The sequence below is a fragment of the Nyctereutes procyonoides genome, unplaced genomic scaffold, assembly GCF_905146905.1.
Source record: "Nyctereutes procyonoides isolate TBG_1078 unplaced genomic scaffold, NYPRO_anot_genome, whole genome shotgun sequence".
Lineage (NCBI taxonomy): Eukaryota > Metazoa > Chordata > Mammalia > Carnivora > Canidae > Nyctereutes > Nyctereutes procyonoides.
Genome location: NW_026575135.1, coordinates 29,149,793 through 29,165,323, shown reverse-complemented (window position 1 = coordinate 29,165,323; position 15,531 = coordinate 29,149,793). Strand labels below are relative to the sequence as shown.

Genomic DNA, 15,531 nt, shown 5'->3' with positions numbered 1-15,531 from the left:
AATGGCATCTTTATATACATAATAAATGGGCTATAAATTTGTTTAGAATAGTACCTGGCATATAGTTGGTGACCAATAAATGTTAGCCTTAAAAGTAATTCTCAAATTACAAAATAAACATTAGATGCCTTAAACATTATAATTACAGATGCTAATGAATTAAAAAAGCATTAGTGGATTGGAGAGAAGAAAAAGGTTTTCATAATGCAATGTGAACATGGGGTGACTGGTTGGCAGCTGGTAGAGCACGCAACTCTTGATCTTAGTATTTTAAGTTCCAATCTCACATTGGACAGAGATTACATAAGAAGAAAGCCTTAAAAAATTAAAAACAAAAACTAAATGTGATTATTCTATTGAAATAGGATTAGCTGACACATAAGCAAACAAGAGATTAGTAAGATTTAGGGATGCTATAACAGCGGTCTCATATTTAAGATCCTAATTGAAAATGGAAAGAAAGGAACATGAAAAACAGGTGTAGAGAAAGAATTATCATGATTTGGAGATGTTCAAGTCCTGGATGAGCCTTTGCGAGAAAAGAAAGATGAGCTACTTTTCTAGCCTCTCTGAATTTAATATCTAGGAGCTGATATAACCAGTTTAACATATATAATACTAAAAAAAAAAAACTCACAAAAACTGCAGATGTAAATAAATTAAAATAATGAAGAACACAGAGTAAGAGGCTTTGTTGAGTTTTTACTAATATGCTAGGTAGCATGCTAAGCATCTTTAAGATTTATTATTTAGAGAGAGAGCGTGAGCATTCATGTGCAGTGGGGAGAGGTGGAGGAAGATTGAGAAACCCAAGCTGACTCCATGCTGAGAGTGGAGCCCGAGGTGGAGCTCGATGACCCTGAGATCCTGACCTTAGCTGAAACCAAGAGCCAGTTGCTTAACTGACTATACCACCCAAGTGCCCTGCATGCTAAGCATCTTATATTTATATACTCATTTAAGTATTAGTTAGAAACCATGATTATTAACAATATTTTAGAAGGCTGAAAAACTTGCCCAAGGCTTTAATTATGAGACACAGTACAATCCTACACTTTTCTACATGTGGCTCTCCAACCACCTGAATGAGTCACCTGTTCAACATGCAGATTCCCAGGGCCCACCCAAAACAACCTAGTAGCTCTCCAAATTGGCTTCACTTTAGAAACCTTTTTTTTTTTTTAAGATTTTATTTATTTATTCATGAGAGAGACAGAGAGTGAGGAGGCAGAGACATAGGCAAAGAGAGAAGCAGGCTCTTCGCAGGGAGTCTGATGTGGGATCACGCCCTGAGCCAAAGGCAGAAGCTTAAACACTGAGCCACCCAGGTGTCCCTTCACTTTAAAAACTCATAGGGAGCTTTTAAAATTACCTAACAGCAGACCAAACAACAAAAGAACATTTAATCAGAATCCATGGGTGAGGGATCAGGGCATGAGTGATTTTAACCTCCTCACCAACCCAGTGTATCAGATTATCTCTGTGAGAAGGACCTTGTGATGAGATAAACAAGCATCCTAGATGATTTGAATGGACATTAGAAATTTGAGAACCACATAAATAGGGAAGAGAAAAGAGAATTAAGATTGACCTTAAGTCTTAAGGTAAATGGGAAAAACTCTTTGTCCCAGGGCTACTGGTTAAATTGGGGGAAAATATACTAAAATATACTGAGGGCCTGCTTAAATATAGTTCAGGCGTTTTGTTAAACACTTCACATGTACTGTACCATTTAATTTTCCTAACAGCTCAATATCAGGTCTGTTATCTATTTTTGATAATTGTTCAGTTAGGCTCAGTTATCCTAATAATTCCATAATTCTCTTGGATATTTGGCATGCTATCTTGCATATCTCCATTATCACTGAATTTTCTGTGTTACTGACATTGCACAACAGTAAGACATGTTCCAGTGATGATGGCCCCAGGAGTTCTCTTAATTTTGTTGGTATTGTTTGAAGCTTGGTATGTTTCTTCTGTTCCAAGAAAAAGGTGCTAATGAGATCTAAGAACTCTGTTGTTCTACGTTTCAGGGCATCACTATGTCTGAGTAAATCATCACTTTATTTACTTTTCGGATCCTTACTACCTTTTCAAGTTGCATTATGTCATCAAAGATTTCCTTAATAACCATTGTGCTATCATAACATTTAGCTTGGTCTTGATGGTTGGTTATTATAGCATACTGGTTACCAGTGCACAAGGTACAGCTACGTGCATCAAGGCCACCAATTCATTCACAGGAGAGAAGCAGCTCACTGAGAACGATTCACAACTTCATGAGACTGACTGAAGGTTGTGTGTTGCTCCCAGTTATGGTTTAGACAGGTATCTATATTGGCAAGGCCAGTGGATACCATTAAGTGCCAAAAATCTCTTTCCAAATTGGGTATATTGTCTAGAAACTCTGGCTGCTGATCCAACAATAGCATCATAAAATACATCAAAAGCTATTCTGAAAACAGAGACTTCTTCAGCTGCATTCAAGTCCAAGCTTGGCAATTTTTTTCCAGTACCGTTGATGTCGAGGCATGCATACCTTGATAAATAAAGCCACTGTGAAGAGATACACCAACACTTCCAGGGCTTCATGAAGGCCATTAATAACAAAGGCTAGAAGACTAATCCTGGGTGGACTTGTGTCCTCCCACGTTAATGCAAAATACACCTGAACAGGCTTCTTGACTGCACTGCATCATCCAGTGGCAGGGACTCACATGGCTCCTTCTTTGCTTGTGATCAGTAGAATCTTGCCAGTAATAGCACTCATGCTGTGTCTTGGTTGCTGGGTTCCCCTATTATCTAATTTCACAGATAAAAAAATTAGGCTCAGACAGGTTAAGCAACTTGCCAACTTCTCATAGCAAGTAAGTGGTAGAGCCAGATTTTGAATCAAGGTCTATCGACTCTAAAAACTATGCCCTTAATGACTCTTGCTCTCCTTGCAGGAAGGACCACTGGAGAAAACGGTGAGTTCTAACAATATGCTATGTAAGTCATAAGAAGAACTACAAAACACTCCAGGAAAAAGCAAAAGTTAGAAGTTAAAGAAAAGGAGATGAATCAAAATTAGAAATATAGATAAGGGAATTATTAATTATTGGGTGATGTCTCCAAAATGTAAAGCCATATACTGCAAAATGCTATTCATTAAGTGAAGAAAGATGTATTTATCAAAACTTCATCCCACCTGTAAAAGGATCTGCTGCAGGAAGCATGTTAGAAGATCCTGATGAAGACCCTGGAACATACCGACCACCACCTATGCATGCAAACAAAGGAAAAGCTGAAGAATGCCAAAATTTTGAATTTCACAAATAACACAATGCTTATATTAGAAGACTCCAAGCTTGGAGAAAAAACAGAAGAGCAACGCTGTCACATGAGAGAATAACAGAAATTAGTCAGCAGTCTTACAATAGGAAAGACTACTAAGAAACTAAAACTTCAGTGATTCTCCAACTTTCTTTTTCTCACCTTTACTACTTTATTAAGTGTTAGCCACTGCCCTTAAATATTAAAATAACTAGAAATTCAAATATAAAAGGAGAAATTACAAGTGGTCTCTGACCTCAATAATATACATATATAATCAGTTCCTGTTCCTACACAAATTCACTAGAATTCCTGCTGCTGCTGTTGCCATCAAAACCATAGGCATCAAATGTTAATCTTTTAAAGAACCCCGAGTTCATTAACTCATCTGTCAAATAGTGCATTCAGTGCTAGGGATCCAGCAGGGAACAAGATTGCTTGTATCCACTGAAGCTTACAACCTACTAGAGAAGAGAATTACAAAGGCAATGAGTGTCACAAAGGAAAGAGATTTCCAATTTTACTCTTATAAATGTGTGGTATGTGTGAGTATATGTTCTGTTAGCACCTCTAGGGAAATAATCAGAGGCATCTACAGTAAGATATATGTAAAAGATATATATGAAAGGATGCATATAAAGTTATGCTTCATGAGATTATGCAGCATGAGATTCAGGAGAGGAAAAAAAAAAAAAGCCAGGGTTAAGATTTCCATATGGAGCCAGCTGCTCTAATATCTGTCTTCTGCTCCACAAAATAGCTTACACAAGACTATACTCATGTGTTCACTCTTTTGTACTGTAGTCTGAAATTCCATCAACAGAATACCCAGATATTAAACATATTTTTTTTTCCCTGTCAAGTGCAACTACTGGGAGGGGTTACATCACTTATATTCAGTAGTGAGTCAGTCTGGTAATTCTGTTTAAGTCAACATGCAGGGGACATTAACTTTATTAGGTGAATGGGCAATGGAATTCTGAACTAGAGAAGGTGGATATAACTTAGGAGCATAAAGTACCTGTGAGGGAAGAAGAAAAAAAAAAGATCTACGTAAGTACTTACATAGGAAGGGATATGGAATCCTTGTAAAACAAGGAAGCGTACTAGCACGTGAAAAATGAAGTGAGAAATGACAGTAGGAAAACATTGACAATAACGTGCTAATTTTAGAATTTTATTTAGAGCTCGCTCTGTACCTAAGAAAAACGGAAGCATTTTATTTCCTCCTGTACCATGGCCTCAATTCCCAGGCCCCAAAACTCAGGCTAGTACAACTAGTCTTATAATCCATTTCCTAGGAATCAAGAGCCAGACTAATACTGCTAGGATTATATCCAGGGACATTTATAATATCTTTTCCCTTTCCTGTCTCCCCTCAAGTCTCCATTTATAACATTCTAGACACTGTATACTGTTATAAATAACTGACTTTAAAATCATTATGTGGAATACAAATCACATGTAAAGTAAAACTACTCATAGTCCAGGCCTAGATTTGATGCCCAACTAACCAACTTAGCCTCACATGAAAAAAGAATTTGTTTAGTAAAATCCACCAAAATTTGTATTTTTAAAAGGAGTAACCATCTAAAGGAACTTCTAAGTTTCTTTTCATTTCAAATGACTAACTTAAATTTCATAATTTTGTTTAGTTTACAGTGTAGCTGTATTTTTGAAAGGGAAAAGGGGCACCTGGGTGGCTCAGTCTTGATTTCAGCTCAGATTATGATCTTAGGATTTCCAGATAGGTCCTGCATCAGGTTCCGTGCTCAGTATGGAGTTGGCTTGGGATTCTTTCTCTCCCCCACCTCCCTTTCTCTCGCTCCCTCCCTCACTCTGCACATGCACAGTCTCTCCCCATCTGCTCTAAAATAAATGAGTAAGGCAGAATCTTGAAACGACATACAACTGTTTCTATAAATACAGAATTACTATGTAATTTGAGGTTTAAATACATGAATTTAAAGTAAAAGCCTGCTACAGATCTTAGGTCTTAGTTTTTACTTCAATAGCTAATCATAGTGCATGTTTAAACACATTAAAAACAAACAAACAAAATATCAACCAATGCTGATGAAAGTACAGAAGACTTAATATAAACCCTAACTTACCTGTAAAAGGATCTGAAAAACTGGTATTCCCAAGTCCTAACATTTGACCTTTTGTGTTATCAATAATAAATTTAGCCACTTGATCCAAAAACATGGGATTCAAATCATTCTTCTGTAAGAAGTTGTATGCAGTTAACCATGGATCATCACTGATGTTATATGGCAATTTATATGATGGTCCACCTTCATTGACATCAATTGAGAAAACATAATCAAATTCCTTCAATAGGAATACAAAAAGGAGATAAATGATTACTAACTTATCTGTTCATATTAATAACATATATATCACGGATGTTATGTGTCCTTTTTAAGATAATTATTATAATAAACTTTCTCCAAAGTGCGAAGTTAAAATCTTCCACTTGGCATATGATGATTGATAGCAACCATCTGCATGTGCTGCAAGATTAGCATTTCACTAGGGGTGGAGGCAGGGGATGTATTACAACTACACATTAATTCTTTTTTTTTTAATAAATTAATTTTTATTGGTGTTCAATTTACCAACATACAGAATAACTCTAAGGCTAAAGAAGGGTTTCCAATTGGTTGATCTAAAGGCCAAAAGTATTAAATGTTACCATGCCCCACTCAGCAAAACATGCTGGCATTACAAGCACTGCCCTGCAGGGTCCGTATATCTTGCTAAGTTAAATATAGCTAGGCACAAAGCACTAGGTAAAAGATGGCATAGAAGCTTCTAATCCAAAATGATTGGGAACAGTTTACTCATGTTAAGTACCAAAGACAAATAGTAGTTAATCTATCAAATACAGCTCCTACATGGAAAGAGCTTTTCTAAAAGTCAAGTTCAAGGCAGGAAGAGAAAATAATCTCCAAAGAAATAGATTTTAATGTTAAATTTAATTAATGGGCAAAAGTGAAAAAGAAAACCATATGCTTTAAGATAATGGTAATTAGAAAGTAGAAGTTGACATACTTTCCCTTCATATAAGACTTTTCCAGATGTTTGCTGATTAGCACCAGATGAGCCAACAACATCACCAATTTTTATCCACCTCCCTTCACTAACACTCCATTGATAGGCTTCGACTTTCTCCCCATCTCTGATTAAACGAGTCTGTCCTTCTCTAGTGCCTAAGAATAAAACATTTAAGAATCAAAGGTAGAATAGCAAAGTGAAATTCAAATCCATTTAGATTAAAAAAAAATAAGTTAACTTTAAAATTTACACAGAAAAGAGAATATGTATTTGTTTTAATGAAAATTTTATTAAAAGATTTAAAAATGTTCCTCTACCGGAAAGTGGCCCAAAACAAACTTAATGGTTAAAAGGAACCTGTATTAAATAAAGCAAGGTTAAAAAAGTATGTTTCTACTAGAAAGGAGCCCACTAAAAATAAAACAAGTTTTATTATTGAATATCTTCTGACAACATTTTCATTTTAGTAAATGACTCTCCACATTTCTAGCTTCTCAGGCCACAAAGTAGAGAAGAGTCTGATTCCTTTTCCTGGCATTACAAGCACTGGCTTGCAGGGTCCCTCATAGCCATCCTTCAGCAAATCCTATCTGTTCTATCTTTAAAAAAGATCTAGAAAATTATCTCTTCTCACCATCTTCATTTCTACCCAATGGTACAAGCCATCATCATTTCTCAGCTGGGCTGATTTAATGGCCTCCTACTCTTGCCCTGGGGCTTCCTACAATCTATATTCAACCCAGCAACCACAAAAATTCTTTCAAAAGTTGAAAGCGCTCCTGCCACTCCTCTGCCGGAGACCCTTCAGTAACGTCCCATCTCTCTCGGTTAAAGCCTAAATCCTTGGAATGAGGAACAAGGCCAAATACATCATTCTTCTGATTTCACCTTCTACTACTGCTCCTCTCAACCCATCTTCCCACTTCAGCCATGGAGTCTCTACATTGGCTATTAATTCAGCCCATGACACCTTTCACACAGATGTTGGCAAGATTTGCTCCCTTGCCTCCTTAACAACTTGAATGTCATCTTCTCAGCAAAGCCTTTAGTGGCAGAGACAGCCAGGTGTCCTCCAGAGATTCATGCATCTATTCCATAGGATAGAGCTGTAGCTGTAGCTATAGCAAGGTGAAGTTCCTAGATGTCACACACTGAGAAGTGATCAATGGAATCTGAGTGGCTATGATCTGAGCCAGTTCTAGGCCTAGGCCATCATCCTCTACCATTTTCTTCCATTCTGTCTGATGGCTGAATGTTTCTACAAAAGAGAACATTGGAAGCTTCATGCTGAGGATGGTGGTTTCAATCAACCTGGGTCCCTGAATGGCCACAAGGAGCAAAACTGCTCTACAAACATGCTTACATACCTTGCCATCAACTGAGCTTTGAATGTGCAACAAATAAACTCCTCTTGTATTAAGTCACTGAGATTTTAAGAGTTTATCTGTTACAGCAACTAATGCTATCCTAAGTATTACATATTTCCTGATTACTGTATTTAAAATTACAAAATACCCAATTCTTGCTTTATTTCCCATGGTACTTACCACTATCTGACATATATTTACTTAGTTACTTTTTAATTATCTGTTTCCTGTAGAACATAAATTTATGAGAACAGAAATTTTTGTTCCTCTTATTATTCACTATATTCCCCAGAGCTTAGAACAACAGCATACACTGGGCACTTAGCAAGTATTTACTGCAGAGGTGTGTGTGTGTGTGTGTGTGTGTGTGTGTGTAGTGACAGACTATATTTTTGTAAAGAATTGTAACAATATTAAAAACATGACAGTATAATGCATTAATTCCCAAACTTTTGATTTCAAGATTTCTTTACAGTCATAAAAGTTATTAAGAATCCCAAAGAACTTTTATTAACATGGGTTATATCGATTGATTTACTAGATTTGAAATTAAAAATAAAAAAGTAAATATATCCTTTAAAGGAAAACAATAATAGATCTATTATATAGTGAGCAAATAACATTTTACTGTTTTAATGAAAAATAATAATAGTTTTAGAAATTTATTCAGAAGACTGGCATTGTTTTATGTATCTGTAAATCTCTTTACTGTCTCTCTTAATAGAAGACAGATTATCATACCTGCCTCTGCATTTAATCTGCTCCAATACGTTTTGTTTGAAGTATATTAAGAAAATCCAGGGGATCCCTGAGTGGCTCAGCGGTTTAGCGCCTGCCTTCGGCTCAGGGAGTGATCCTACAGTTCCAGGATCGAGTCCCGCATCGGGCTCCTTGCATGGAGCCTGCTTCTCCCTCTGCCTGCCTCTCTGCCTCTCTCTCTCTCTCTCTCTCTCCGTCTCTCATGAATAAATTTAAAAAAATCTTTAAAAGAAAATCCAACCTCACACAGATAGTATAATTGAAAGAAAAAGCTCTAGTATAATAGCCTTTTCAGAAAGATGTGAATATTCTACAAGTAGTAGGTCTTTCAAGGTTATAACTTAGAATCTGAAACCATACCAGTGCATTTTTCATGCTCTATTAAGCACTAAAATCCACTGGACTATCTTATAAGCTCCTGGTGGCGGATACAAATTTTTCAAAATTTCAATTTTCACTTCAGAGTTTTGAATTTTATCTTTGGCAATAAATACTGTCCGTATTTTCCTCAAAGTGACACACGGTAATTTTGTTCTTTTTCAAAAAAAATGTCTGCCCCAAACCCAAGCTTGAATAACCATAGTTAATTGTTCTTTGAAATAAATATAGCATTTCATGGAAAAAGATCAACATGAAACTCAAAGAAATGCACAAGTACTTATCCTTGAGACACCATGGTACCTTGGAGTACTTTATCTGTATTTCACATTTTGTCAACAAGAATATTAAAAAGGATATGTACTAAAGGGTCAAGATGTAGTAAAATTAATTTTTAATGCTTAATCAAGGATATTCTTTTTTTTTTTAAGGTTTTATTTATTTATTCATGAGAGATCCAGAGAGAAAAGAGGCAGAGACAGAGGCAGAGAGAGAAGCAGGCTCCATGCAGGGAGCCCGATGCAGGACTTAATCCCGGGTCTCCGGAATCGTGTCATGAGCCAAAGGCAAGCGCCAAACTGCTGAGCCACCCAGGCTGCCCCATGAAGGATATTCTTATGGGCAAATGGCTTTTTAGTTATTTTTTCTTAATACAACTACATGCTAGAGAAGAGCATAATAACTACCAGAATAGTCTGGTGCCATTGCCTTGATTTGTATACAAGGAACCAGCAGTTCTTTTTTTTTTTTTAATCCACCACTGCTTTTGAATCATTAGTGCAAATATTAACAAAGTGGAAAAGTCAAATAACAGCTTAGTGTTATAAAATTAGTTTGACTTTATGGACATCCCAAAAGAGCCTCAGAATTCCTAAGGGTCTGTAGACCAAGTTCTGAGAACCACTGATATAATGGATCAGGCATATATCTAGATTTCACTTGAAATAATCACCATCCTCTGATATAAACTCAAATGATCTCCAACTCATTAAGCAGACATTGCTTTATTTGAACTCATTTTTAATCTATATAACCTCTCTCAGAGAATCCAATCAACTGAAAGGTATTAAATGAGTGACTTTTGAGTACCTACTGTATATGAGCTAAGTACTAGGAGATTTATTTGAAACAAAAATAGGATTCCTGTTTATGAGGAGTTTATTAGCTCACAGTTTTAAAACTATGAGACAGAGGCAAGAATATGGTTTCTCACAGTGGTTAACAGTAAAAATTCTAAAAAAATCCCCATCTAGCAATGAGAATAACACTTTAATGCCAGCAAAAGAACCTCTTTTTTTCTTATCATTCTAATTATTCTGAAAGGCGAACGTGTTAGCATTTTTTATTACTATATACGCTGAAGTATTTACCAGGTTCATTCAGATGTTCCCTCCCAGGAAGCTGCTCGGCATTAATGTCCCCTAAATCACCAGTTTTGGAATCAATGGTTGCCTGAGAGAGTTCTTTTTCAAAAGCCTTGATTTCTTCAGTACTTGCTATCCGATCCTCTGATTCTGTAAACACTCTAATAATACCATCGCTATAAGGAAAAAAACAAACACATCTGAAGTCATTGCCATAGTGCATGAACATTATTACACCTGAATGAATGATCCAAAGCAAAAATAATCTGTATTTTATGAATATGAAAAACATTATTATGTATTTATGGCTGAGTAGAGCACTATGCTAACTTCACACACTATCCTCTGTTGCTTCCTAAAGCCATGTTTAGGGTAAAAAAATATATAATTTAAGGGAAAAATCACTGGCAAAGAACAGAGAAATATATATTTGACACAATTTTGAATTCCAAGTTCAGTACTGAGCATCATAAAAATCTAGAGACATTCATATACACTTCAAGTCAATATTATATAAGTACAAGACTATAAAGAAGGACAATGTGTTGGTTTGATTTGTACAAAGGGTTCAAATACTCAATACAAAGCTTAGAAAATAGTAGATGCTCATTATCTGTCCATTCGGAAAACATGGAGTCCATCTTTACTCTGATTAACTAGCGATGTAATCCTAATCAGGAAAATACCAGCCTTGCCTTGGACTAGACAACCCCTATGTTTGGGTAGGAAAGGCAAGTTAGCCACTTTCAAATTCACTAATCCTGCTCAATTCTACAGAGAACTTGGTTTTGTAGTTAACCTTCTACTAACAGGAACTTCACCCTTTCAGTTTGTTCATTTTTCTTCAACTTTAAATATGCTTAGGGAGAAAATGACTAAGCCAACAAATCTATCCTTCGCCCAGCCAAAAAGTAAGTTACCTTGATTCTATTAGGACCTCCATCCTTTATAGTTGCTGCTTTTTTCCTTTGCCTTCCATGGCAGATCTGGCATGAGGGTGGCTCATCCCCACTCAGACCTCAGAAGTCTACAACTGAGGTCCTCATCTTCTGGACCACACCAATTCTCCCACTGCCCCAATTTATTAATGCAATCACCAAAGTTAGAACCTTTTTCATTCATCCTTCTTCTGATCATTCTTCCTCTGCAATATCTTGTATTTTGGCCTTTTATCTGTTACCACTGTGAGGATATTATTTCATAATGACACATCCCTACTACTGTAACTGCTTTCTAAATTGCTTTCCTGTCCACTGTCACCACTAGTTAAATTCAGCCTATGTATGTAATAATTCACAGGTTATGCTTTAATCACGTCACTTCTTCAAAAGCTAGAACTCTTTACCCCAAGCACGGAATCTAAAAAATGCCCAGCATTCAAGGTTCCCCACTTTACTGCCTTACCACCTTATCAGTAATCCCTACTATTTCCCAGCATGAGTCCTCTACTATTTTCCTTCATTTTCCACACACATCTGACTCTTGGGCCCATGCTACACCTTTATTCATACTATTTGTTTTGAGAGAAATTCTCATTTCCCTTCTTACTCAGGATCTTTCAATACTAAATTCAATTTTTTTCTTCTTTCTTCATAAAGTTTTTCCACACTAATCTCTTTCTCCAATTTCTTTTGTTTTCAATGTTTTGACTGCACAACCTGCAGTATAAGACCGGTGTAATGTAACATTTATCACTGATGTAAAAGTTGTCCTGCCTAGTACTGTTTTTTCAGTCCAGATACACACATATGATTTCCCAATTCACCTGAAGCTCCCTCAGTTTATCTCTGTGCACTAGAGAGTCCACCAGAGGCCTAGATACATGATATTTATTGACTGACTAGAATATAAATACCTCGCACCAACCACAATGTCACCATTGTCTAGAACACAGCAGCACCATATAGACTGAGCTGGAAGTCGGATTGTTTGAGCACATTCCCCATGTTTCCAGATTCTTAGAGATCTGTCTTCTGCTGTTGTCACAAAATCTAAAATTAATGAATATAGGTAAAATTAGCTTGAGTAAATAAAATTAAATATATTATATACCATTTTTCTAGGAAGGCCTAAGAATACTTTTTAACCCCACACTATTTTAGTTTTACATTTTATGTATTTATCACTTATACACATACAACTTCAAAAATCACATTTTCTACATTTCACACCTTACATATTATATACTTTGCACCAATTATACAGTCTTTCCTTAAATACTCAAAAAACTTTGACATAACCACCAAATGTGAATATAAACATGATCACATAATTTTCTCCTTCATGAGAAGATGCTTATGAGATAAAGCTACTAAATTATTCAAATCACAGTAAACTGATTTAAGTAATTAGCCCTCTTACCCCCACCTCAAGAATGGAACAATGCTCAATACAAAATTTGAAATGCATATTATGTGCTAATCTTACCTCTACAATTTGGAAAGACAGATATGCTATAAATATAATTGGTATGTCCATAATATACTTCAAGACACTCGCCAGTGATTTGCCACCTTCTAATACTAGCATCATTTGCACAGGAAAGAAATTCTGCTTCACTCAAAATTGCTAAACCTCTTACACAGTCTTCATGCCCTATATTAAAAGAATAATATAAACCAGTTAAGATAGATAATTTGGTTGATGGATCTATGTGTTTAACTAACATTATAAAACATAATCAGTGAGTAGTAAAAACCAATTCTCAAGGCAGAGAAATTCATTTTTTTCTGTAGGAAAGCCTGGTAATAAAAATTGGTTATTTTAGGTTTACAATATTTTTTATTACCAGTCTTTGGAAGTTATTTACATTTATTTTATCTTCTGTAAATTACTTCTTAAAGCTCTCCAGAAAGAAGATTCTGATCCCAACAATTCTTTTTTTTACCTGACAATTCATTTTCAACTTTTCATCCCCCAAAACAAGAGTAATCTATAACAAACAAAACATTCAAACATGACAAATAGCCTGTAAATTTCTCACCACATAATACTAAAATTAACATTTATAAGGCACTAATGAAAATTAAGAATTAAATCATAAAAAAGATCTCAATTATTTAAGAATTTGAAATAAAAACTATCAAAAAAGGTAAACTTTATTAAATTATGAAAGAATAGGTTGAGAGGGCAGCCCAGGTGGCTCAGGGGTTTAGCGCCACCTTCAGTTCAGGGCCTGATCCTGGAGATCTGGGATTGAGTCCTACGTCAGGCTCCCTGCATAGAGCCTGTTTCTTCCTCTGCCTGTGTCTCTGCCTCTCTCTCTCCCTTTCTCTCCCTGTGTCTCTCATGAATAAATAAATAAAGTCTTTAAAAAAAAAAAAAAGAATAGGTTGAGAGAAATTAACTTTTCTGAAACCATACAACTAGTGGAAAAGCTAAAACAAGAATCCAAGTTTCCTGCCTTATAATCCCACTTCTTTTGATTCAACAAAACACAAATAAAAAACAAACATTACTGCTTTATTAACAAAAACATTTCATAATATATACAAATACAAGCATTAAAATGATACAATAAAAACTAATGATCAAGTTTTTTAAAGGCAGTATTTTATGGAATAAAGTTCATTATATTCTTAATTATGTAACTAGAAAAATACATATATTCCATTAATCAAAAGATTTAAAATATTTTTAAAACTTCATAAAACTCAATTTCTCTTAATGTTAATTGAGGCAGTACAGAAGATATTACTTTTTTTTTTTCCCCCAAGGGACAGAAAATTCTCTGAAGCTTATGATCTAATAAAAGAGATCAGGAATCAAAAATATTTCCCATGCTCAGTATTTGCTGTTCAACCAAGTTATTGAAGATTAATGACAACTTGATAACATATGTTGTATGTACAGAAGCAGGAACACAGTGATGCTTAGTTATAACTTGTCCATCTACAAATATTTTTATCTGCACAAAGGGACTTCTTGAAAGTATTTCCCAGACTAGTGATCAACTTTCAAGGAAAAATAAAAGAGAAGAAAAACAACAAAAGGGGCAGTCACGGTGGCTCAGCAGTTTACCACCGCCTTTGGCCCAGGGCATGATCCTGGAGACCCGAGGTCGAGTCCCACGTTGGGCTCCCTGCATGGGGCCTGCTTCTCCTTCTGCCAGTGTCTCTACCTCTCTGTCCCTCTGTTTCTCATGAATAAATAAAAAATTCACAACAAAAATTTAATTGCTCCACAGATAAATCAGCAATACCAGTATCAGTAAGCAGATGCCTCAGTGCAGGAGTTATTTAATAGGTGAGGTTCAAAAAGACCAACCACCTAAAATCCCAACGTGAGTCTGAAATTTGTTATTACTAAATAATGTACTTCAAAACTCACAAAAGCACTAATGATGTCTTCCTCTATATATGAAATTAACAATAGTGACCCACTATTCATAAAGCTTATACTTGGGGCACCTGGGTGGCTCAGTCAGTTAAATGTCTGCCTTCAGCTCAGGCCATGATCCCAGAGTCCTGGGATTGAGTCGTCCCACATCAGGCTGTCTGCTCTTGCTTCTCCCTCTGCCCCATTGCCTGCTTATATACATGCTCGCTCTCTCCACTCTCTCAAATAAATAAATCTTCAAAAAAGAAGATTATGTTATATATTATTATGTTTGGAAGTTTCAGGCTGAACTTGTTAAATCAAAAATTTATACCATATTATAATCTCATCAAGTAGCCATTTATTAGTACACATCTAGTTGTTTTACGGGAGGTCTCATATCTTTTACAAGATTTTAAATATTGTCAGAAAAATTACATTTACCCAAATTAAATGATTCAAATACTGATGTTTCTCAAATGCCATTTTCTTCTAAACTTTTGAGAAAACACCACTGGAGTGAATATGAAATGATAAGACTATAAAAGTTGTCTACTCTGATCTTACCTGAAAAAGTCCTCTCACACCTTCCAGCTTTCCACAGTTTAATAGTCTTGTCTGCTGATCCAGTTAACATTAAGCCCTGCTCAGGTAAGATCTTTACTGCCCATACTGCAGCTGTATGACCCTGTGAGTGAAACAGGAATTAATATAGGTTGCCACAGAATCATCACACTTAGTTATCATGTAGAACATTCACAAAGAACTACTATTATACCTGTAAGGTCATCATGCACTTGTCATTCAGCCAGACTTTAGCAGTGGTGTCCCATGAGCCACTCAGTAATGTCCCAAATTTTCCAGATGAAAGACTACAAACTGAAGGGGGAAAAGGCATTAGTTAATACAGTGTTATATAGAAAAATGTTCAACCTTGCTGGTTATTAAGGCATTGCAATTTTATTTTTTTA

General features: G+C 35.8%; 1 protein-coding gene across 1 annotated transcript in view; it reads right to left on the bottom strand.

Annotated features, from left to right (window-relative positions):
• The window catches only part of PLAA (phospholipase A2 activating protein), a 38,229-nt gene that overhangs the window by 6,929 nt on the left and 15,769 nt on the right, over window positions 1-15,531 (bottom strand). Inside the window, exons 3-10 of the mRNA XM_055301653.1 lie at window positions 15,339-15,439; window positions 15,128-15,248; window positions 12,671-12,838; window positions 12,099-12,234; window positions 10,250-10,419; window positions 6,373-6,530; window positions 5,430-5,649; window positions 3,191-3,262 (exon numbers count right to left, since the gene is read on the bottom strand). Coding sequence (XP_055157628.1) covers window positions 3,191-3,262; window positions 5,430-5,649; window positions 6,373-6,530; window positions 10,250-10,419; window positions 12,099-12,234; window positions 12,671-12,838; window positions 15,128-15,248; window positions 15,339-15,439 — 1,146 coding nt within the window. The remainder of the gene's footprint in view (window positions 1-3,190; window positions 3,263-5,429; window positions 5,650-6,372; window positions 6,531-10,249; window positions 10,420-12,098; window positions 12,235-12,670; window positions 12,839-15,127; window positions 15,249-15,338; window positions 15,440-15,531) is intronic.